The sequence below is a fragment of the Epinephelus moara genome, chromosome 13 (assembly GCF_006386435.1).
Source record: "Epinephelus moara isolate mb chromosome 13, YSFRI_EMoa_1.0, whole genome shotgun sequence".
In the NCBI taxonomy this organism is placed as follows: Eukaryota; Metazoa; Chordata; class Actinopteri; order Perciformes; family Serranidae; genus Epinephelus; species Epinephelus moara.
Window position 1 is genome coordinate 33,144,469 of NC_065518.1, and position 23,882 is coordinate 33,168,350.

Genomic DNA, 23,882 nt, shown 5'->3' on the forward strand with positions numbered 1-23,882 from the left:
CCCAGACTAACATCCAAGAACACAAAATTGAAACCACAAAATATCTCCAACATGCCCATCCGTAGTGATATAAGTGATACAAAGTTGTTCCGAAAAACGTCATATGAACTCTGTTTTTAGCCTCACTGTAGCCTGTAGCTCTGACTGCTTCTCTGTGCTCCGCGCTCATGTGTGCGCGCTCAGGGCGATCGGTGATGCACGGTCTCTGAAGAGCAGCAGTCTCGTCAGTACTGATGTCCAGATTCTCAAGTGCAGGCATCGCCAATTCCCAGTCTGAGCAGCAAAGACTTTCCTCATCCGTTGGCATTGCTTTGCATTTGAAACAACTACACCACCAGGTTTCCAGTGCTCGACTCCGGTATTCTGCGGCTGGCTGAGGGTTAGGCTCATGAGCTGCGGCGGCTGCTTCGTCCAGTAGCCTGAGTTCCGTCCGTATACTCGGGCTCAAACAAATACGGCTCAACAAAGAAATGCTGTTCCTCCTCAATTTCAAAGTCTTCAGACATGCTGGGCTGTCCTTTGCTAAAAGACCGTAGTGCAAATTATCTTTTAGCTACTGTGGTTACTGTTGTCTCTCCCTGCAGTGCACGTGTCACGTGATGTAAACACAGGCGAGCAAAGCTCATGCTTTTGCTGGTCTCGCGCAAGCACGCACACGTGAGTGCGGAGCACAGAGAAGCAGTCAGAGCTACAGGCTACAGTGAGGCTAAAAACAGAGTTCAAATGACGTTTTTTCGAAATAGCTTTTTATGTCGGGGGCTTCAGGATCACTACGGATGAGCATGTTGGAGATACTTTGTGGATTCAATTTTGTGTTCTTGGACATTAGTCTGGGGCGCCATAAGCCATTAGGTGTGCTAGCTGCTCCCCCCGCCGATCTCCACAAGGGATGTGAGGACTCTAAAACTTCACCTGAGCCTCCGTCGGCATATGGGTGAGTAGATAATGGCTGAATTTTAATTTTTGGGTGCACTATCCCTTTAAGGCAGAGAGAGCGCATCTCTCCGCCCTTCCATGTACGTACATGGAAAGCTAACGGCCTATTTCCACCAGATGCGTGTTGGTTGCGTCTCCGCTCCGGCACGGCAGCGGAGCCGATAGGATTCAATACTAGTCAATGTGTGTGTTTCCACCGGCTGCAGCTGTGCTGCGTTCCGGCTCCGTCACAGCTCCGGCAGTCCGGAGCCCTCCACAACAGATACACAGGACTTCTATTTTTGCCGGGCGCCGGAGCACAACGCAGCAATTCAGCACAGAGCAGATCGTGCGGGGCAGGAAGTCGTACACAGAAACACGATAAAACATCCGGTTAATTTTCAAAACAAAATACACAGTGTTCATGCGGAACATATTTCCCTGCACTAACACCTTGAAAACTACATAATGGGCAGAGGCAGGCCTGAAGTCAACAGGTCAGAGGTTTTCAGACATCATTTCACCCCGTTAACACCATGGACGAGGAGATATTAATCATGACAGTGCACCAAGATGTCTTCCGGCGGAGCTGCACCGCTCCGCACAGCAAACGCAGAGAGACACAACATGAAAAGGAGGAGCTGGGGTGGAGGCAGGTTGCAAAGCAGCTTGCAGAGGAAGCAGCAACAGTGGGTGGGCCAAAGCAGTATAAATGCCCGACATGCCCTGAATGAGAGATTTGCCAATTGGTTGCATAGAAAGGAGTCATGTGATCTATCAGCTGATCCCTTCATCAGTCAGCTGCTCCATTAGTTGATTGGGCTGCTTGAGATCAGCAGATGTAGCTGGGATGTGAGCTGAGCTTGACATTGTGTCTTGCCTGATCTAACACTATGCTCAATTAGCGTTCAGGACATTAAGAAGGATATTGAGCGGTGGGCTGCCCCTCCACTGGATTTCGTTTCACGAATAGATACTATATAAATGAATACACTTCCAAGACTCCTCTACTTATCTCAGTCACTACCAATAGTTATCCCTGAGACACAATTTTGAGCCTAGGACAAAGTTATTTCAAGGTCATGGAATGGTCAAAGGCCAAGAGCAGCATTAATTTTGACAGGTATTTTAGATTAAGTCTTAGTCTTGAGATGAAAATGCTTATTAGATTTAGTCATATTTTAGACATTTTTATCCTTCTTAGTTATAGTCAACAAAAATTCATGACATTTTAGTCAACTTTTAGTCTTTTTGTTTTCTATATGTTTTTTAATCTTTCAACTAATCCAGTTAGGCTAATTCATGTATCAGAAATTAGAATCAAGGTGACAGGTTGTGTAAAAATTTCATTTAGACAATTTTTTCTACAACTACAAATTATTTCTACACACATACAAACTGTTATTTCTCGAGCAGTTTCTGACAGGTATAAGTGGTGATTTATGAGCACACACTTACTGATCATCATTTGAAAAGCTCAACGTCTCTTTTTTTATGCTCTCAAAACCTTCAACATCACAAAAAACCTATCTGAGACAATTAGGATTTGTATCCAGGTCCATTGTAAACTCTGACTTATCCATCTCACTGTTAAAAAGCAGAGAAATAACTTAATTAATGCCCAAATTATTTCTTAATCTACAACATGTTGACCCCTGTGACCCCATAAGTGGTTATGGAAATTGAATATATAAGTGAATGAAATAAAGCATACTGTAAATTTGGATGGAAAACGGAATCATTAGAACTGTAATTGGAGTTTACAATTCAAAGAAATAAAGAATAATATCTACACTATACCAACATCTATTAGAGAGAAGAGGATATACAACACTTTTTGTAAAGCTGAAATGGGAAAAGATCTAGGTGTGAATATATCAGAAGATGATTGGTTACATATTCGGAGAACAGTCTATGACATCTTCACGTACTTGGAAAGAGCACTGCTGAAAGAATGTAATTAGATTCTTTATTCCACCACAAATTAAGAGAAAAGAAAAGAAAAGATGGAAATCTACTGAAAATCTTGTTGCCTGTAGAAAGGCCATCATGAAGAGATGGTACAAAGCAGAACCACCAACACAAGATGAACGGCTAAAAATAGTGAATGAAGGATAGGATAAGAGCTCAAGAAGAGCACTGTGGAGATAAATGGTCAACCCTCATCATGTCAGCGACAGAAGCAAGGAGAGAGACTGAATCATTGAATATATCGCAGGGATGAACAGGTTTTGAGAGGCAGGACAATCAAGATCCTTTTATTGATTTTTGTTTGTTTTATTTTATTCTGTCTTTTTTTTTTTTTTTTTTAATTTCTACCCTTTCATAAAAACCAGAACTTCCTAGAAAAAGAGATCTTGTATCTCAATGGGACCGTCCTGGCTAAATAAAGGATAGATAAAATAAAATGAAATAAAATAAACAATGAAAATAAAGTGTTAAAAATGTTTCATTGTGATAAGTGATTTTTTCTTTTGGCTGAATCAGTAGTTTGGTTATTTCCTGTGTCTAAGATAATATGTCCCCTGAGAGATGCTCAAATTTAACTGGTTCTGCAGTAAAGTGTCCCATCTGACAGACAAATGTATTATTATTATTATCATTATCATTATCATTATCATTATTATTATTATTATCATCAATAGTGATGCATCAGTGTTAGAGAAGTATTTTACTGTTGTAGTGTTCTGGTGGCACTAGTTTTAACCAAAGTTAGCTACTTAAGTCTATTGGTTCCTCAATGTAAGGGTCAGGCCCCTGCAAAGGGTCAGCATAAAAGTCATAGGGGTCATCAGAAGATTAATGGGAGAGAAAAAAAGGAAAAAGGAAATTTCTGCCAGACAAATCTCTTTTTGAACATTGTTTGCATTTGTTGGGACATTTTCTGACTTCTTTTGCCACAAACAGTTAATTAAAATTATGTAGGCGTGGGCGTGGTCGTGGCCGTTGCTGTGCATCACTCATCAGGATGAGAGAATCAACTTACCAGTCTGTCAGCTCTCCTCCTGCTGACTTCTGCTAGCTGGATCAGCGGTTCAATCCCCGGCTCTTCCAGTCTGCATGTCGAAGTATCCTTGAGCAAGATCCCGACCCTTAAATTGCTACCCATGATGCTTCCATCAGTGTGTGAGTGTGTTAAAAACTGAGTAGCAGGTGGCACCTTGTATGGCTGCCTCGGCCACCAGTATATGAATATGTGTGTGAATGGGTGAATGTGACTCATAGTGTAAAATGCGCTTTGAGTGGTCGGATGACTAGAAAGGCGCTATACAAATGCAGGTCCATTTACCATTTACCAGCAAGAAAAAGATGAAGAACAATGAGCATCAGCTGAACTAGCATCAAGCCATCGTTCAGGTGTTAAGGCCTCCGCGCTGCATCAGTTTACAATGGGATATGAGGAACTAGCAGAGGACACTTGCGAGAGAAGGAGAGAAGTGTGTGCTTTATGATGAGTAAGGTGCGACAGTGTGAATGGGTGGTGCTGTCCCAGTCCTGCTCGCCCTGCACCAAAAGTGGAATGAACACCCTGGATCACCGCCTGACATTCTTGCCCTAACCATAACCAATCCCACTCCTCTAACCTAACCAATCCAACCAACAAAGGCAACAAGTACTATCCATTCATAGGGAGAGTATGGCAGGTCATTTCTTCACCATCCTAGGATTCACAAATTTGCTTCAAGAACAGCATGTCAACATCACCAATGACACCAAAGAATTCAGTCAGGCTGTGGTGGATTGAATCTGTAAAACAACAGCAGCAACTTTACAAATGAATGACTCACTGATTAGATGATTAAAGAGGGATTTAAAACCTCTGAAAATCATGTCTTTAGCGACCTCCAGTAACTTCTCATCTTGCTGCAGTGATGCACAGGTGAACTCCAGGAGCCTGTGACATCACGGACGGTGTGGTTACGGGTGCAGCAGAGCACATTTCTGTAATGCCAGCCAGGGACAGACTGTGATTCAGATTCAGCCTGAGACAATCAAGCGCACCAGCCCACACACCGGCCCACACGTTTTTTACCTATAATCCTCTATATGCTTGTACACACTACACAATGGTACTGACTAATTATTATACAAAGACATTAGTAAAATCAATGCTAATATTCAGAGATCGAAACAACCAACTTCAAGGCATACAGGCTTATACCTTCTCAGAAACCCAAAACAAATAGAGGGTGTCCTAACTTACATCATCAGCAGGTGTAGCAGCTGGTCACTTGTCTCTGCGAACCGGTCAATCACTTCATCAGTGTCCAGAGCCATAAGAATCTCCTTCTCTGTGCATATGAGCATGAATGCCTCCGGATGCTCCTGGGTCAGGGTGCTCCTCAGTCGATTCTTCACATATTTTAGAGCTGAGAAGGTCCTGTCACAGGCAACTTGACTGAATGACAATGTTAGGAGGAACTTGTGACATCCGATGACATAATAGGCATCAGTCAGCAAGTTGTACTGTGACAAAATATGATACACACAAACAGGACCATTTTTACAGGAGTGGCAACTCTTGTTCTCTAGCTCCAGGTCGTCGTCTTCTTCTCTTTCTTCCCCGCCACTGGTTCTCCTGACATTGTATGCACCCAAATGGGGCATTTTAAGTCTTTTCCAATGGGTGGCTAGGCTTCACAGTTCAGCCTGCAGTCTTCCAGCAGTGGCTCTTTCATCATACTTCTGCAAGCATTTGCTCAGCTCTTGCAGTACTTCGGTTGGAAGGCCCTTTTCCTTTATGTTAGGAAAATTCCGAGGATCAAGACATGCAAAGTCTGCACAAAGTAGTCAATTTGCTGCAAAGCAACTCTGAGTGCTCTTTGTGACTGTGTCCAGAATGTCACTGTGGACCTTGATCCTGTATTTTGCCTCAGCTTCGGATACAGTTCGAGTTCTTTCCGCGCCACCCTTTCCTTTTTTACTGGCTTTATCCATGTTTTCTTGTCTTTCTCCTTTCTCAGTAGCTAGCACTAACAGTCAAACTAGCCTGGTCTGCCATGAGTAATGACAGATGACTGCGGCTGAGCCAATCAGATTTCAAGAAAAACGAGGGCCTCTTTTGTATTGGAAGAGGCCGCTCTTGTTCCCAGACGTTCCCTCTGAACATCTTACAGCAAACAAACAACATGGGAGGGACGCGCATTGCAGTACTGACAGCTAGCAACTAGCTTGACATTCACTAGCCTTTTTTTTTCTTTCTTTGACCACCGGGCCAGAGGACAGGACTCCTCTCAGCCTGCTGTTGTGTTACTTTTGAAATGATATCATTTAAGATGTTTGGAGGGAAAATGTATCTTTGGCGGAAGTGCCGAAAACTCATACACATCTGAAACATTACAAGTAGAGACAGCTTGATTTAATATGAATATTCTTGTTCTGTATTTGTCACATCTGCAATTACCCCACAGTGTGGTTTAAGCAGCTCCACTGCACCAGCAGGGGGTTAAAGGGATAGTGCACCCAAAAATGAAAATTCAGCCATTATCTACTCACTCATATGCTGAGGGAGGCTCAGGTGAAGTTTTAGAGTCCTCGCATCCCTTGCGGAGATCCCAGGGGAGAGACCGTGAGACATGTGTGTTCACATGCTTTCGCTGGTCTCACACGCAAGCGTGCACACGTGAGCGCAGTGCACAGAGAAGCAGTTAGAGCTACAGGCTACAATGAGGCTAAAATGAGTTCAAATGATGTTTTTCCAAACAACTTTTTATGTCAGGGCTTCAGGACACTTGGATCACTGCGGACGAGCAGTATGGAGATATTTTGTGGTTTCAAGGATGTGTTTTTGGACGTTTGAATCTGGGGCGCCATAAGCCTCCATTAGGTGGAGTTGTGTTGCTACCCCCTCTGCCCTGGGATCTCAGCAAGGGATGTGAGGACTCTAAAACTTCACCTGAGCCTCTCTCGGCATATGGGTGAGTAGATAATGGCTGAATTTTCATTTTTGGGTGCACTATCCCTTTAAGCGCCTTGCTTAAAGGCACCTCAGGGGTGGAAATGAGGGAGGGGCATGTGCTATACTACTTTCTCCACCCAGACTTATTCTGCGGTTGTCCTCTAGTCACAGGCCCTCAGCTCCACCCTTTGGAACAGCACTGCTCCCTAGTGGAGGTCTCTCTGTGATCTGAGGTGCTGCCATGCTAGCTATCCTGCTGTGGTTGTAGTTACAGCAGCTTTTACTCTTATTAAAGTCACAATCCTGCAGCAGATTGTGTGGTCTGAGTCTGTTTGCAGGTACATGTGGGACTGTGTGCTGTATCGTCCTGGTTGTCACTGTGGCTCTGCTCTCTGCAGGCTCAGACAGGGAGGAGCAGCTGGATGCTGCCTGCTGTCAACACACACGATTTATGACACCTTGTCTCACTTTGAAGAACAGCTTCTGTTTGTACACACTGGCTGCTGCAACTAGCAACACACACACACACACACACACACACACACACTGTATATAGACTAACAAGCTAACAAGCAGTGCATGTGTGTGTGGGTGGAGTTGCATTGTAAGTGACCTGTGGCTGAACCCTGAAGGCACTTCCTCTGGCTGTACTTTGACAGAGAGGGCATGCACACACACACACACACACACACACACCTGAGTTGTTGTGGTTTGAAAACAAGCAGTCAGCAAATAATGAATTCTGTTAAAACGCCATTAACACTGAGAGAGGTAGAAAGGTCAACAACAATAGAGACAGGTGAGGCAGATAGAAAGAAAGAAAGAAAGAAAGAAAGAAAGAAAGAAAGAAAACGGAGTAAAGAATGAACAAAGTAAACCGAGTCAAGAAAGAAAGAAAGAAAGAAAGAAAGAAAAAAAGAAATTTACTAAGACAAAAAAAGAATGGGGGAAAAAAGAAAGACAACAAAGACTGAGAGGAGGAATTAGAGAAAGAGAGAGAGTGACCTCTGTCTGAACTCACTGGTGAACTTCTGCCTCAGTGTACTCCAGTTAACCTGTCTCACACACACACACACACACACGCACACACACACACACACACACTCAAACACACACATGGCGACTCATGGAGCGCAGGAGGATAATATGTGTGTTTCCAGTTCAGCTTTGGAAGTATGAATGGGAGCTGATCCCAGCATTAGTCATGTCAGCATTGACTCCTGTCTCACACACGCACACACACGCACACTTAGGCACACTCTGCCACACACAAATGCACAAGCCTGCATATACACAACAGCACAAATGTTTTTCAAAGCAAACACATCACAGCAGAGAAAACATGAAATGAGGCAGAAAAACAGGCAGAGTCCCTCATTGTCTGCTAACTGATGTCATTCTATCTCAGTTCAGTCAGAGACAAATATCTGACTGAAAAGGGTTCAGTCTGAACCTGACAGTAGAGCTGCAAATGCATAACTCTCTCTCTCCGGTGCTGCTGTAGCTGACCGGCACACGGGGAACTAGCAGGTGGGCCGTCCAGCTCCGGTGTATTAATTTGCGCTCGTCACAGTGACTGACTCACATGCCATTCTGTTTGTTGTGCTAACCTCAATATTTGTTTATTGTGTTTCATATCACAGGCACAAAAATATTTACCTATATCTCATAATTATCAGACGCAAGCAAGTCCAGTTGCTTACGATATTAGCACTTACGATAATTATCAGACTTTGATCCTCTGCCTGACCCTCCCTGTATCCAAGGCTAGTTATTTATTTTAAACGGTCTAGGCTATTTAATTGCTCTGCATCATCAGGCGCTGTTGAGACAGCGGGTAATGTGGAGGTGAGATTTAGGCAGAAGACAGAAGAGGGGACGGGAACGGAGAAGTATCGTATGGCTGTATGTGACCTGTGTTCAGAGACCGCACTAAATGTTATGAACAGAACCCAGTATGTTGTTGGACTCATTCATTCCTGCACACATACCCACGTCGCTTATAGTAGTGTAATAAGTAACTTTATTACTCTACACTGTGAGTAATACTGTAAAGTAACTGATTACTTTTAAATGATGGTAACTAGTAATATATGATAAATTACATTTTGAGAGTAACTTGCCCAACACTGTGTATACAATTATGAAAAGGAAAATTCCCACTATGGGATCTGAGACAGAAATGAGTGGGCCTCTGAGGCAAATCTGACTTCACTAGGTAATAACATGAAAGACCTTTTATAAAAGGTCACTTTTCGATATGTGCCAGTATCTACTCGTATCAGTAACTACTTGTTTGACTGACTTACAGTGGCATGCCAAAGTTTGAGCACCCCTGGTCAAAATTGTGTTTACTGTGAGTAGTTAAGTGAGTAGAGTATGAACTGATCTCCAAAATGCATGAATTTAAAGATGAAACATGTGCTTCAACATTTTAAGCAAGATCAGTGTATTATTTTTGTTTTGTACAATTTTAGAGTGAAAAAAGGAAAGGAGCACCATGCAAAAGTTTGGGCACCCCAAGACATTTGAGCTCTCAGAAAACTTTTATTAGGGTCTCACACCATAATTAGCTTGTTAGGACTCAATCATCAGGCCAGATGATGCAAATTTCAAACCTTCTCCCAACAATCAGCAGCCATGGGCTCCTCTAAACAGCTGCCTAACACTCTGAAAACTAAAATATCTGATGCCCAAAGCAGGAGAAGACTATAAGAAGATAGCAAAGTGTTTTCAGGTAGCTGTTTCCTCAGTTTGTAATGTAATTCAGAAATGGCAGTAAACAGGAACTGTGGAGGTCAAGTTGAGGTCTGGAAGACCAAGAAAACTTTCAGAGAGAGCTGCTCATAGGATTGTTAGAAAGGCAAATCAAAACGCTGTTTGACTGCAAAAGACCTGCAGGAAGATTTAGCAGACCACTGGAGTGGTGGTGCACTGTTCTACTGTGCAGTGACAACTGTACAAATATGACCTTCATGGAAGAGTCATCAGAAGAAAAGCTTTCCTGTGTCCTGACCACAAAATTAAGCATCAGACATTTAAAAAGCAACATCTAAACAAGCCTGATGCTTTTTGCAAAAGTCCTGTGGACTGATGAAGTCAAAATAGAACTTTTTGGATGCAATGAGCAAAGGTATATGTGAGGAAAAAGGGTGTAGAGTTGCATGAAAAGAACACCTGTCCAACTGTTAACACAAGGGCGGATCGATCATGCTTTGGGCTTGTGTTGCAGTGGCACGGGGAACATTTCACACGTAGAGGGAAGAATGGATTCAGTTACATTCCAGCAAATTCTGAAAGCAAACATCACAGCATCTGTAAAAAAGCTGAAGATGAAGAGAGGATGGCTTCTACAACAAGACAATGATCCTAAACACACCTCGAAATCCCCACAGGACTACCTCAAGAGGAGCAAGCTGAAGGTTTTTCCATGGTCCTCACAGTCCCTGGACCCCAACATCACAAAAAATCTGTGGCTAGACCTCAAATGAGCAGTGCATGCAAGACGGCCCCAGAATGTCACAGAACTAGAAGCATTTAGCAGAAAGAATGGTTGAAAATCCTCCAAACAAGAATTGAAAGACTCTTAGCTGGCAACAGAAGCTGTGATACTTGCCAAAGAGGGCGCTACTAAGTACTGACCATGCAGGGTGCCCAAACTTTTGCTTCAGGCCCTTTTCCTTTCTTGTTATTTTGAAACTGTAGAAGATTGAAATTAAAAAGTAATCCTGCTTAAAATACTAAGCTATCACTGAGGACTACAGCTTGTAGCCCAAATTATTCATCAGAATCAATACTATGTCTAATCCTGAGCAGTTGACTATATTTACAGTCTTCTTCATAGCTGCTAATTGCTAATTGCTTAGGTAAGTCAAAGGGTTTCTATCAGGTTCCTTTTTATATACTTCAGTGTGTGGAGATGTTCCTTTTTATTTTTTACCAAAACATTCACAAAAGAAATACATCTTTCTTCTTAGGCATTACACTTCAAACTAAACATAATCATGTATATTCCTCTAATAACTTTTACTGAACTCGGAGTGGGGACTGTGGTTGTAAATAAAGTCAAACTCAAATTTCCCCATAAATCGTCTGGCATTATTCTGGTGGGCCCATAGCTGTGTGAGCCGAGTGCTTTGTGTCTTATTTTGAGCCATGAACTGTTAAAATTCCAAAAGACACATTAAAATGTTATTTTCTAAGATTTTTTACAGATTTGTTTTGTTTTTAAGACTGCTACTACCAGTTTCATTTTTTCAGTTATGAGCTGCTCCTCCATTTCATTTGTGCAATGCATTGTGCGGGAATAGTATTCATCAAGACCACACTTAAAAATGACTATATTTAGTATGTGTACTGTCTGCTTTGTGTATATCCTTTTATGTTACTTTCCACACAACACACCACAATCCTGTCTGGATTTGGGAGGTGATGGAAAACTTAACAAGAGGACACACTAAGGGGTGTCCTCCAAATCTAAGCAAAAGAAGGCTGATTTGATTGGTTGCACTGGCTGTCAATCACAGCAAGACCTTGGAGATCCATCACCAAACAAAATATGTCAAAGTTGATTTGTTAAGATTTAATTAAACTGTATTTGACAGATTTTCTCCTCTCCGTGTGTTCAGCAGTGTAAGGGGTCACAAAGCTTGGAGAAGGAGGGGTAACCTCATTGCAAACATGACTAACATGGAATAACTGCACCACCTGGTGGTAATGATCAGACACTGCAAATCATATGAACATATCCAGTACACACCATGCAGAGATTCAGCTTGATTCCTGTTTTCTCCCATACTTTAAAATGTTTTAAAGATTGAGCATTACTATATATTCATATTTTATTGTTATCAAATAGTTGATTCATAGCATCAGTAATTCAACTCAACTCAACTCACAAGTTTATTATTACATCAAAGCTGTAGTTGGTAACTTTTATAAAAATAACTTTTTGTCATTTAAGTGTGACTACATCCACACAGTAGCACATGAGACAGATAATCTGTTAAAAAAAAAAATCTACCAGAATCCACAGCAGCTGAACAAAAACAACCAATCAGAGCCGAGAAGTCTCTAACACAGCTGTCAATCAGTTCAGTCACTGCTCCTGAACTGCGGTCAAACTGTCAAACTAGGCGGTGCTGATCAAATATGAATCAAGATTCTGTTACTGTGCTTGTGACCTGGCCAACATGTTGGATATAGTTAAGCCGAAACAAACTCCCCACCAGCTGGATCAAACATTCTCATTTTATAGCCAAACAAGTGCACTAGAATATATTTCCGGAAAGATTTGTGACAAGAAATAGGCAATGTTCAAGTTGCTCTTCCAATAGGCAATCTTTTACACTTCCTCTTTAAGGTGTGAATTTCATGCTGTTATTCCACCTCACTGTTCTGTATGAAAGGTACAATCGTGGAATGGGGGGACAGGGTTGTCTCGCCTTTAAGCGGGCATCAAGAGTAGTAACAGCGCCGAAATGATGTCTGTATGGAGGGGACGGCTGGCAGGGTGGGATCATGGGCAACATGGGTGTGATGTTTTGATAAAGTGTTATGTGGAAGATCATAGACTGTCTATAAAGATGGGCAACATATCTCCACTTACCCCTGCTGTAAACCCCATACACCTGATCTATCACATGTAGCGCCACTGACTGCGAGCCCACTGTTTGGCTCACACAGTTGTCATAGCATTAAATAACTAATTATAATCAAATTTGTCAGGAAAAAATAACACTTAAACATACAGCAGTGTGATTAAAAACTACCGTAGATGACAGAAACCATCTTTGGGAAAATGTATTTAATGTGTACTTTGAGTTTTGCCATCCACTAATGGAGAGGGCAGGCTTTAGGACCTATACAGCAGCCAGCCACCAGGGTGTTGGGGAGCTGTCATGTCGTCCATCTTAAATCTTTGTGTGCGACCCACCATGAGGGATTTAAAATGTAGCTGATAGCAGTTAGCAGCTAACTCATAGTAGAGGATCAGCGGCTGAAAATGTCCCCGAAGCAAAACAATGAAGTCCAGGAGCTCCTTACCTTCAGAGCAGAGGACGAGATCAGCTGCTATATAACTGCGACGGAAAATGATTGTTATTGCCATGTTAATACCATTGTTATTCTTTAGAAAGAGCTGCCAACGTGTATGTTATCTGTCACACTAGAGGCAAATGCTGTTGTGTTATATGTCATGCCTCTTTTGCTTCTGTGATGCCGGCATGCTGTCTATAATCAGATACTAGGGCATCACGATACTACCGTTTGGTGCTGTGTAAAAAGGCAAAGGTGGCAGTAGGAAAGGACTTTGTAGCATCTATATAGTGGACAAATGTACAGCTGCAGACACATTTATTTTGTGGCATACATGATACACCCCTGAAAAACCAAGTTGCCCACTAGGACAAGACACACCCTCCATTGCGATGGTTATTTGAACCATGCTACAACTCAACCCTGTAGTGAACAAATATGAGGCCAAATGTAGCAATAATCCACTTTATAATCCATTATCCTTAAAGACATGATTCACTTTATAAGTAATGAGATGTAACCTTCCCATTACCCTTACCTTGACCCTAACAGTGTCAGTCCTTAAACCTGATACTTCATAGCTAGCTTAATGCTAACTTTGCATTTTTGTCGGGACTTCAGCTTCTGGGCCAAGAGTGAAGGGGGCCGACTCTAGTTTGACGTGTAAGTAAAGGTCAACGAGTCATGTAGCTAGTGGGCTGGTCACGTAGCTGCTCCAGCTGCGGTTATACCGACTCACTATGGCATGATCTCTGTGTAAAAAGGGCGATTGACATGATTGAAAGCCACATTTCCATCAGACGTGGGACAAAAAAAAAAAGGTTACTGGTTAATAGAAAATATATTGTGCATTTAAATGAACTGAATTCCCTTCTGTTGTTGTAGTGTGAGGACTTTTCTGTGGCTGCCCCCATGAGCTAAAAACTGATGAGTTAACTGTTGGTCATTTTTCAGTCTACTTTTATCATCAAATATACAAAATGAAAACAGCAAAGTCCACTACTCAAAAGAAATTACAGGAACACTTAATGGTCACAGTGTAACACCAACTCAGTTAAACTTCAGGTGCAATGGAGAGGCAAAAGCAAGACATTCAAAAATGGAATGGTTTTACATGTGGTGGCCACAGACAGTTGCTCTCTCCTTATCCTTCCTGACTGATTCTGCTCTAGTTTTATGTTCTGCTAGTGTCCTTGTCACTACTGGTAGCATGAGGCGGTACCTGCAGGTCTCCCAGCACAGTCTCAAGAACATTGAGGAGATACCAGGAGACCAATTACATGAGGAGAGCTGGACAGGGCTGTAGAATGGCATCAACCCAGCAGCAGGACTGGTATCTGCTCCTTTGTGTGAGGAGGAACAGGAGGAGCACTGCCAGAGCCCTACAAAATGACCTCCAGCAGGCTACTGGTGTGCATGTTTCTGACCAAACTGTCAGAAATAGAGTCCATGAGGGTGGCATGAGGGCCTGGCGTCCTCTTGTGGGACCTGTGCTCACGGCCCAGCACCGTGCTGCTCGATTGGCATTTACCAGAGAACCCCAGAATTAGCAGGTCCGCCATTAGCACCCTGTTGTCTTCAGAGAAGAGAGCAGGTTCACACTGAGCACATGCGACAGGCGTGAAAGACTCTGGAGATGCTGTGGTAAATGTTCTGCTGCCTGTAACATCATCCAGCATGACCAGTTTGGTGGTGGGTCAGTGATGGTCTGGGGAGGCATATCCTCAGGGGGTCTCACAGACATCCATGTCATAGCCAACAGTATCCTGACTGCTGTTAGATACTGGGATGAAATCCTCAGAGCGATTGTCAGACCTGGTGCAGTGGGCTCTGGGTTCCTCCTGGTGCAGGAGGATTGATCACCTATGAGACGTTATCAGTGCATCTGTCGCCGCCAAGTACTGCCACAGACTGTGCAGGAGCTCACTGATGCCCTGATCCAGGTCTGGGAGGAGATCCCCAGGACACCATCCGCCACCTCATAAGGAGCACACCCAGACATTGTTGGGAGTGCATGCAGGCATGCAGGGGTCACACACTACTGAGTCACATTATGAGTTGCCCTTAGTGGGTTGATGATTTTGGTTTCCATTGACTGTTATTACAACATTTTGTTCACAACAAATTACAATTATACAATGTGCATCAGTAAAAATTTTCAACTTCAAATGCGTTTATCAAGATCTAATGTGTGATTTAAGTGTTACCTTGATTTTTTGAGCAGTGTATTTGTAAACCCAAGGTAAGAACCAGTGGGAATTCAACCTCAGCCCCAGCAGCAAAAACACAACATCAAATGTTTGATAAATCCATTTTAATGGAAAATGTAAAACCCTTTTGAACTTCAATGTACAAAGCATGTAACACTTGCACTTTAAAATTTGAAATTGAAGCAAGCCATGTTTTAAAAAAATACCTCAGTGAATGTATATATGTATATATTTACACATTATAGTAAACGTTTTCATTATTTTAATCTTTTTAACTTCAAAAGTTCACCATAGTAAATCTTAACTCAACAAAAAACAAGACATGTCATTCTTTTCTTAAATAAATTACATCTTTTTTGTAAATGTCTCAATTTTACAGCAAATACTTTTTTTCATAAAATGCTGAAGTGTATAAGCCATTTTGTTCTTTCTTTACATAATACAACTTTACACAGTCTTTACAATAGTTTGGCAGTTCATTTTCAAAAAATGTATTTATGGCATGAGGACTGTAGAGCATCAACATTTCCCAAAGGTACAGGCATTAGCTGGTGTGTGTGTGTGTGTGTGTGTGTGTGTGTGTGTGTGTGCGTGCGTGTGTGTGTGTGTGTGTCCTCCATCACAGTAGAGCCGTATTACAACTGAAAACCACATACTAAAAGAAAAAAAAGAAACTGTACAAGTCACATTTACATTAATGCATTTTTTTGTCTCAACAACATCGCATATCATACAGCTATAAAATAAATACATCTTCACAGAGGAAATAAAACAATGTATGAAAAAGAAAATAAGGAACAAAACAGCAACAGACGACAGAACTGGAAAAAAAAAAGGACGAGAACGGACAAATTACAGAAGGAACAACGAACAAGGGAGCAGCAGAGCTCACTGCCTGCTGACTCAAACATCTGAGATTTCGGTTTTGCATTTTTTCCCCCCCCTCAGATCTTTTTTGTTTTTAATTTTTTAAACAGCAGAGATGACATTTTGGGTCCTGATGCTGCTTTGCTGCTGGTGATAGTGTCATGATCAGCGAAATCTTCAGTCCAAGACGTGTTGGCTGCTGCTACAGACAGGGATTAAACCTTCTGGCCTTTATAATCCACAGCAGATTAGAGTGGGAGAGCAGTAGGGGGCTCAGTGTCTCCATCACTGCTGGTGCTCTCAGGACAGTCTGAGTCTCCATGGAACCGCACCATCAGTCACACTAAAGAGTTCTGTTTCAATGGAGGCTTGTAGTGCCGTTTCACTCCAGCGTAGTTGCTTTTATTTGTCCTCAATTTCCAAGAATTCCTCCCAGTGTTCTGAGTCCATGAAACACAAAGAGGTGTGTGTGGTGGTCGAGGTTTAATCCCTGTCAGTGCAGCCGCCACTCTCATCTTGTGTTTGTCTCTTCTTGGCACTAAAGGTTTGGGGGTGGGCGTGCCTCTCACTGGCCACCTGGATGTGTGATGCAGGTGCGCTTCACACCGTGAGGTCCCCTGGGTCAAATGACCAGCTCTGTCCCAACTGCCTCTTGTGGTCACATGACACAGTCCTGCACGCGAGGAGCGGGATGTGGGGAGAGCGAGGTGCTGATGGGAGTGGTGTCCTTCTCTGAAGGTGTGGACGAGGCCGAGGGGGTGTCATGAATTCTCTTCCTCGTCATCTTCCTCAGAGCTGCCCCTCTTCAGGGAGCTCACCGCCTCCTTCACACAGTGGTACAGGATGTTCTTCACCTGAGGAGGAGGAGGAGGAGAAGGAGGAGAAAGAGTTGTCACAGCTGCACTAATCAACAACCAGAGTAAAATATATCTGCAACACTATCTCTCGGGGGAGTGGTGGAGTGTCTAGACAGAGGTCATCTTCAGGAAATGACAGTATGACTGCGTGTGGAAAACCTCTAACATGGAGCCAGTTCTAAATTTATAAGAACCAGGGATTCATTATGAAACAATTATTTTTCATTCCTCTTATTGATTCCAAAAGTGAAGTGATGTCCAACTGCAGTTACACATCTGTCAGTGCTCATGTATATTGTTTATAATATGGTGGGCCAGATGCATAACACTATGTGGAAATTCACAAATAAAACTATGTCTGTACTAAGACAGAAATGTGCATACACATCTGTTTCATCAGATTTATAAAGCTGAGTGTACACCTGATTCTGTTTTACAAATCTCAGTCATTGTGGAGCTGGGTGCACACCCACAGTTCACTATAAATGGATGTAGAAATACCCTTAAACATGCATTGGCATCAATACAATGGTGCCAGAGCAGCGCACATTACACACAGTTGTGGATATTTGTAGTGTCCATACCACTAATTTATCAAATTTCTCCAAAACATAATTGCAATAAAATTTTAATCATTATGATTATTAAATGTCAGAGGATCAATGATTTATTCATATAGTGCTTATGTTGAAACTGACTTTACAAAGTGCACCACAGTTCAGGATCAAATTAAAGGATCATTGACAGAGAGATGATGACTCAAATGTAAATCAAAAGAATGATATTTCCTTTCATTTACTGATCAGCCACAATATTAAAACCACCAACATGTGAAGTCAATGAAATTGATTATCTTGTTACAATGAAATGTTCTGCTGGGGAACCTTTGGTCCTGGCATTCATGTGGATGCCACTTGCAGCGCTCCACTCGTGCATCATTAGTGGCAGATCCTTTGAGTCCTGTGGGTTGTGAGGTAGGGTACCAGCACAGCCTACGGATGCTCAGTCATATTGGAATCTGGGGAATTTGGAGGTCAGGGTGATGCCTTAAGCTCTTTGTCCCATTCCTCAAGCCATTTCTGAGGAGTTTTTGTGGTGTTGCATGGTAGATGGGGCACTGCCATTAGAGATCCCAGGTTTCCCAGCAGAACATTGAATTGTAATTAAATGTGTTAAATGTATTTCAAGTGTTATTCACTTACATGTCAGTAGTTTTAATGTTGTGGTTGATCAGTATATATCCATGGATTGCTCAGTACGCCCTGGGCATGCACCTTACAATACTATCCAAGAGTGCACAGGATAATCTACACATTATTTATCATATTCTACTCATTATTTCGCTTGCTGCCTAAACAGCACAGATCTACTGATACTAGGACAGGGTAAACGTTATTTATTCAGTTTTGCATGGCCTCTGGGATCAGCACTGTTATGCAGTCAGCGACACATTCACTGATTTGTCAACAGACTCAACCCAATGCATCATGGGATAGTCTCTAAAAAACACTGCTGTTCCATGCTAGAGTACAATGCTTCTGGAAGGGATACAATGGCACTGGTGATAAAGCACACAGAGGCCATTTAAAGTAAGCCTCCAGAGATATTCTATGCATAGTAAACAGAGTACTTTGATATTTTATACAATATTGAGAACCTCTTATAATGTTTATTATTACATTACGTTTATTATGTTTTAGGCGCGTAGACACGCATACGCGCCGAAACCTGATCCAGCATTTTAGGCAGCACTGGAGGCATTTAAGATACGGGTTTCGGTATCAGAAAAGGATTTATTATTAGTGCAAATCTAGATGGACAGCCCTTAGGTAAATACATTCGGTGTAGGCGTACTTTAAATCATCAGAATGATCCTCCACTGATCAGCTGCTCATCATGTCTTGAAGAGTAGAACCAAACAGACCTGATCTCTAGCTTTTTCCTACCCAGCAGCCTGTCAGCATGAACACGGCCACAGACAGACAGACAGACAGACAGACAGACAGACAGACAGACGGAAGATGGATGGTGACTCACATCTCATTTCCAATCATGTCGATGGGAGAAAGAGTGTGTGTCGAGTGTGTTCAGAGCAGAGGGACTCAATGTCCAGAGAACATCACTGATGATGACTCACTCTGCCATTCTGTCTGTCCTTATTTTATACTCACACACACAAACACACACACACACACACACACACACAAAAATGTTCTCTAAAGAAAAGGCAGGCTGCTACAGTGAGTGAGACAGGAGGAAGGAGAGGGCTGACTCTGAATCAGTGGCAGATGACAGATGTTGCATTCAGCTGCACAGCTAATACACTGCTGCACTGCCAATGTAGCACTAATAATGTCAATGTGAGGGGGAACCAATATATATAATCTCATAAAAACTCTCCTTCATCCTAAATGAGGAAAGGCTTTCAACAACGTAGTGTTAAATAACAGCTGATTGAGTTGCAGTCCATTACCTGTAGTTTATCCTCGTAGTTGACCTCCTCTTTGTTGGGCCGCAGCTCCTGGGTCAGGTGGAAGGAGTTGGCCACGTGCTCTGGAGACACAAAGTCATTGATGACCTGGACACAGCTGTGGAGGTTCTGGACCTGACAGATGGAACGGAGAGAGGACGAGGTGAGGACACTGAGCTCAGATCATATCTGGACACTATAAAAAAGGTTTACGTCATCTTGTGTATGGAAAAGTTATGAAAGCATGAATTACAGCAATGAGGTTGTACAGGAAACATCAATTTATCATGAAAATTAAAAGAAAAATACACATTCATTATGAACTACAGTAAATATGTGATTTGTGACATCTCATGGTGCAAAAATATGCTTTTAATTTATGGACTAAAGACTAAAAAGGCTGGGAAGATGCATGGCAGGTATTCAATTCATCTCAACCACAAATAATCTAAAGAATAAGGCAGATGGTATTCTATATTTTTTTCATGTTCAATAAATCCAACAATGTGGTAATCCATCTCTCAGTGCTTTCTTACTCTGTCTGTGACACTCAACTCTAAGCCAATTGGGTCCAACTGAAGATGTAAATCTTTAAAAACACCCGACTGCTTCATTTTAAAAAAGGTTCAGGAATTTCCTTAAACAGGTGCTCACTGTAGTTTTTAACAACCATTACTCTAACTAGGCTAGATGTTATGAGAACTGATACTTTGGTACCAAGTCGATGCCAAAATTCTGACATGAATCAACGTGACGGTACTTGTTTTTCTCCAGTACCGTGGGTACCGGGGATGCAATTCTTCTGGACCTTACAGGGCAGCATTAAGACCTACAAGTGTTCTAGTCTGCCATTAATTGCCAAAGGAAGACGAAGAAAGCCTCCCAGCATGGAAGAAGAACAACAACAAGTGGATGACAGCGACAAGTGCAGCTGCAGCGACAGGTCCACCCAAACTTCTCCAGAAGAACAGTGTTTTTTTCCTAGGGCCAGTGTATTTTTTGCATTCTCTGCAGTGGTAGCACTGTGTATTTACACTATGCTATGAACACCAGCAGAGTGGCAACCCGCTGAGTGTCTGTTCTGGCTAAGCACTGCATGTTTGGCTTTTTTTTGGGGGGGGGTTGCCGGGAGTTGCAAAATGTTCAACTTTTGGTAAAAGGCAGTGCACAACCCTCCAATCACAGAGGAGGAGGGGCGGGACAAATATAATAATAATAATAAATATAATATCACAAAGACCAACAATCACATCTAAGTGTTGAACAACAACAACAGTGGAGGAGAAACATGTTAATATACTGTAGGGTACATATTAATATATGTTTCCTCCCCCACAAAATCTCATGAAGCCACACTGACTAGTACTTAAGTTCAAGACAGCTCTTCAGGAATTAACTGTAAAATTATATTTAAAATCAGTTAAATTGCATTTACATGTTTTAATAAAGGAGACAACAATTTCCAAAGATTGAATTTGGCACAAGATATGCAGGTCTGATTTTCAGCAATGATAAATCCTGTTTTTATCACTGTGATCATTATTTCATGGTTTTGGCCATCGTACCTATCAGTATAATAAGTAGGATATGGGGTTGCAGGGGCTCTGCTCAACGTAGCTTTATGATGGAGTGTATGAGCCATCAACACTTAAGACGGGTTTAAACTGCTGATACAAATGAAAATGAAGCTGAATGAACCTGAAAACTCCCTTTAAGATAAAGCACCAGTGTATGCCACATCTCAGCCAGATCAAATATTTTCATTATCTCACCAGTAAGGTCATCTGTGTGTGTCTGTGTGTGTGTGTGTGTGTGTGTGTGTGTGTGTGTGTGTGTGTGTGTGTGTGTGTGTGTGTGAATAGTCTATATACCTGGTGCATGGCCCCTGCTGGTATCAGTACAGAGTCTCCCAAGAATTGAACTACAGTCCAGCCCTGGACTCCATGTTCGTCCAGTAGCCGCTGACGCTGCTTCCTGCTCAGGTACAAGCCCTGCTCTCTGATTGGGTCCTGGTCCAGTGAAATGTCTAATCCCTGCTCCTGACAGTGCAGAGGTGGTGGTTGGTGAGCACGGGAAGAGAGAGGTATTAGTAAAGTTAATATTTGTGCTGAAGTTCACAATATTTCCATTTGAAACTGCTGCAGTTACTAAGGATCTTCATCAGAGTGCTGACCTTGTGCAGGAACTCTCGGATTTTGTCCATGTCTTTGTTGAGGTAGATGTGCCACAGCGCCCCCGGTGTCTCACTGGAGTCTTTGAGCCTCCTTCGAACCCCCTCATCTAGATCTTCCTCCTCCAGACGCTTCAACACTCCTACACACAGACACACACTCTTGTTTCTAAGGCTGAACTGAGGTATTAATCTCATTTTCAATAATAATGTTTTTTTTCCAAATAATTAAAATTCTCTTTTTAGTTTTTCATGCTGCGTTAATATGGATTGAGACAGCAAAAAAGATATAATTTTAGTGGATGAGAGCAGGACAGAAGAACTGTGTGAAGCCAACAGAATACTGGCGATAGTTGACGGTAGATGGCGCTGCAATGCCAAGTGAAAATATTTTAACTTTTTGTCGTCCTCTGCCAGAGAATTTAAAACTGGATGTTAAAAGCTAAGAACTTGAAGTTACATAAAATCACAGACACACAATAATTTTATTTAATATATTTTATTCCATTCTTTCCAAACAATAAAGCCTCACCATCGCAACATATCGCTATGTGTGTTTTGTGTTACCATCCTGCCATTCTGTTGGACTGTTTGTTTGTTTTCCCTGTGCTGTCCAGAAGGTGTTGTCTGTCTGCTGTCTGCCTGATTCCATGTGAACGAAGCATGAGTCAGTCAAAAACTCATCCATCCAGCACCCACACTATTGCTCCTGATACTGTTGTCTAACGAGGTGAGGCTGATAAAAAGGAGAACACCAGAGGAAACTAATAAGTGGCTGCAATTTCAATAATCCTGTGTTTTTGTGTTTCATCTTCTCATTTATCTTCCGTTAAGGACCACTGTGGATGCAACTGTGGTTCTTTGAGCATCCATTTTTGTATTTCCAAGATCAAAATGTGCTATGAATTAAACTGAAGAGAATAAAACAGAAATGCACAAGATACATAAATCCAGAGAGGATTTACTTTTCATCACTCTAAAATGCAGATCCATACTTCTTAAATCCAGACAATATGTGAGTCAACATATTTTATATACTCATGAAACAAGGAAAATAAAAGTTCCCGTGTACACCAGGATCTTGATTCATTCGGATTATCTTACAACAGCTGGCACCCAGAGCAGAGGCGCAGCTGTGCACAGTGTTTCTCCATTATTAAAAATAATATATTTTAAATACTACTTGCTTCATATGTGGGCCCCTATTCTCAACCTTAAAGGAGCAATAAGCGAAATTCATCATTTCTAGATTGAAGGAATTAAAAAATTGCTATGTGAAGAACTAGAGGTGTGATTTCATCTGGAGTATAACATGACCTCACACACCCTCTCTCTGTGTTGATCTCCAGCCCCTTGTTTACAACCCGGTCCGGCTGCAATTTGACTCAGAGCTAGCTCTTCTTCTCCTGGACAGGTAACATTAAGTAACAACATAAAGTCAAATGTCTGTTTTAATTAGTGTTACAGTAACATTAGGCACATGTCGCTATGTTGATTCAATTAAATTTAATGTTACAATCGTAGCATGGGTTAATGTCCGGAGCTTGAGTAATTAGCGGCTCGGTCCCAGCAATGGGTCAGGTGTTACGGTTGTGTTAGGTGAGTAGCCCGGCAGCCTAGCTAACATTTGCAATTAGCACTGTAAAATGTAGCCCGGTGGGCTGTGCCGGAGCCGGAGCGCTCACGGGCTCACAGAGAATAGTAGGAACGTTAGCGTGGCAGCCGACTAGTGCTAATGCTAACAGGAAAGCAAGTGAGTGAAAGAAACTAAGTTGGCTGTTTAAGTTTTATTTCCTCGCCCCTGTGGCGAGTGAATCTGCCTGTAGTGAAACCGGGGCTAACCGGTGCTTCCTCCTCAGACTCCACTTCACTCAGCTGCCAGCACAGCCAGTTAGCCTCCGCTAGCCTCCCAGCACCTAGCGGTGAAACGATTTTGCTTTTTGCCCCTTTAAGGTAGCTTTTCAGGGTGCCCTATTTTACATCTGCATTATGTCTCATGAATTGTATTTTTTTTTTTTTTTCTGTTTTTGCAAATAAACTGAAGTGAACATAAATGCTAAGGTTGGGTCAAAATCCCCCCAATATTGCTCTCAGAAAAATGATATACAAAATTATTGTCCAAAGGAAAATGAGGAGAGAGATGTACATAGATATAAATTAGGGATGCACGATAACTTTTCTTTTAAACCGATACCGATAACCGATAACTTTCAGCTCCTAAAGGCCGATACCGATACCTGATAACCGATAACACACACACATATACAGTATATACCTAAGATCATGACATCAATACTATGAACAAAACCAAAACAGTTTTGACTCTTTAAATGAAGAGATACTTATTTTTTCCAATGAAAAACTATTGGCAAGCATCTCAAACATTTTCGAAAAGATATCAAACAAAAAAACTATTTGATATCTCAAATGAACATCAATTTAAATAAGGTGCATTACT

At 42.0% G+C, this 23,882-nt stretch overlaps 1 protein-coding gene across 3 annotated transcripts in view; it reads right to left on the minus strand.

Moving 5' to 3' along the window:
- Window positions 1–15,149: 15,149 nt before the first annotated feature.
- Window positions 15,150–23,882, minus strand: part of jmjd1cb (jumonji domain containing 1Cb) — a 180,889-nt gene continuing 172,156 nt past the window's right edge. For all 3 annotated transcript variants that reach the window (XM_050059863.1, XM_050059862.1, XM_050059864.1), the window contains 4 exons: window positions 21,428–21,567; window positions 21,126–21,293; window positions 19,258–19,389; window positions 15,150–16,781 (listed from right to left, as the gene is read on the minus strand). In XM_050059863.1, coding sequence (XP_049915820.1) covers window positions 16,689–16,781; window positions 19,258–19,389; window positions 21,126–21,293; window positions 21,428–21,567 — 533 coding nt within the window. In that variant the 3' untranslated portion in view covers window positions 15,150–16,688. The remainder of the gene's footprint in view (window positions 16,782–19,257; window positions 19,390–21,125; window positions 21,294–21,427; window positions 21,568–23,882) is intronic.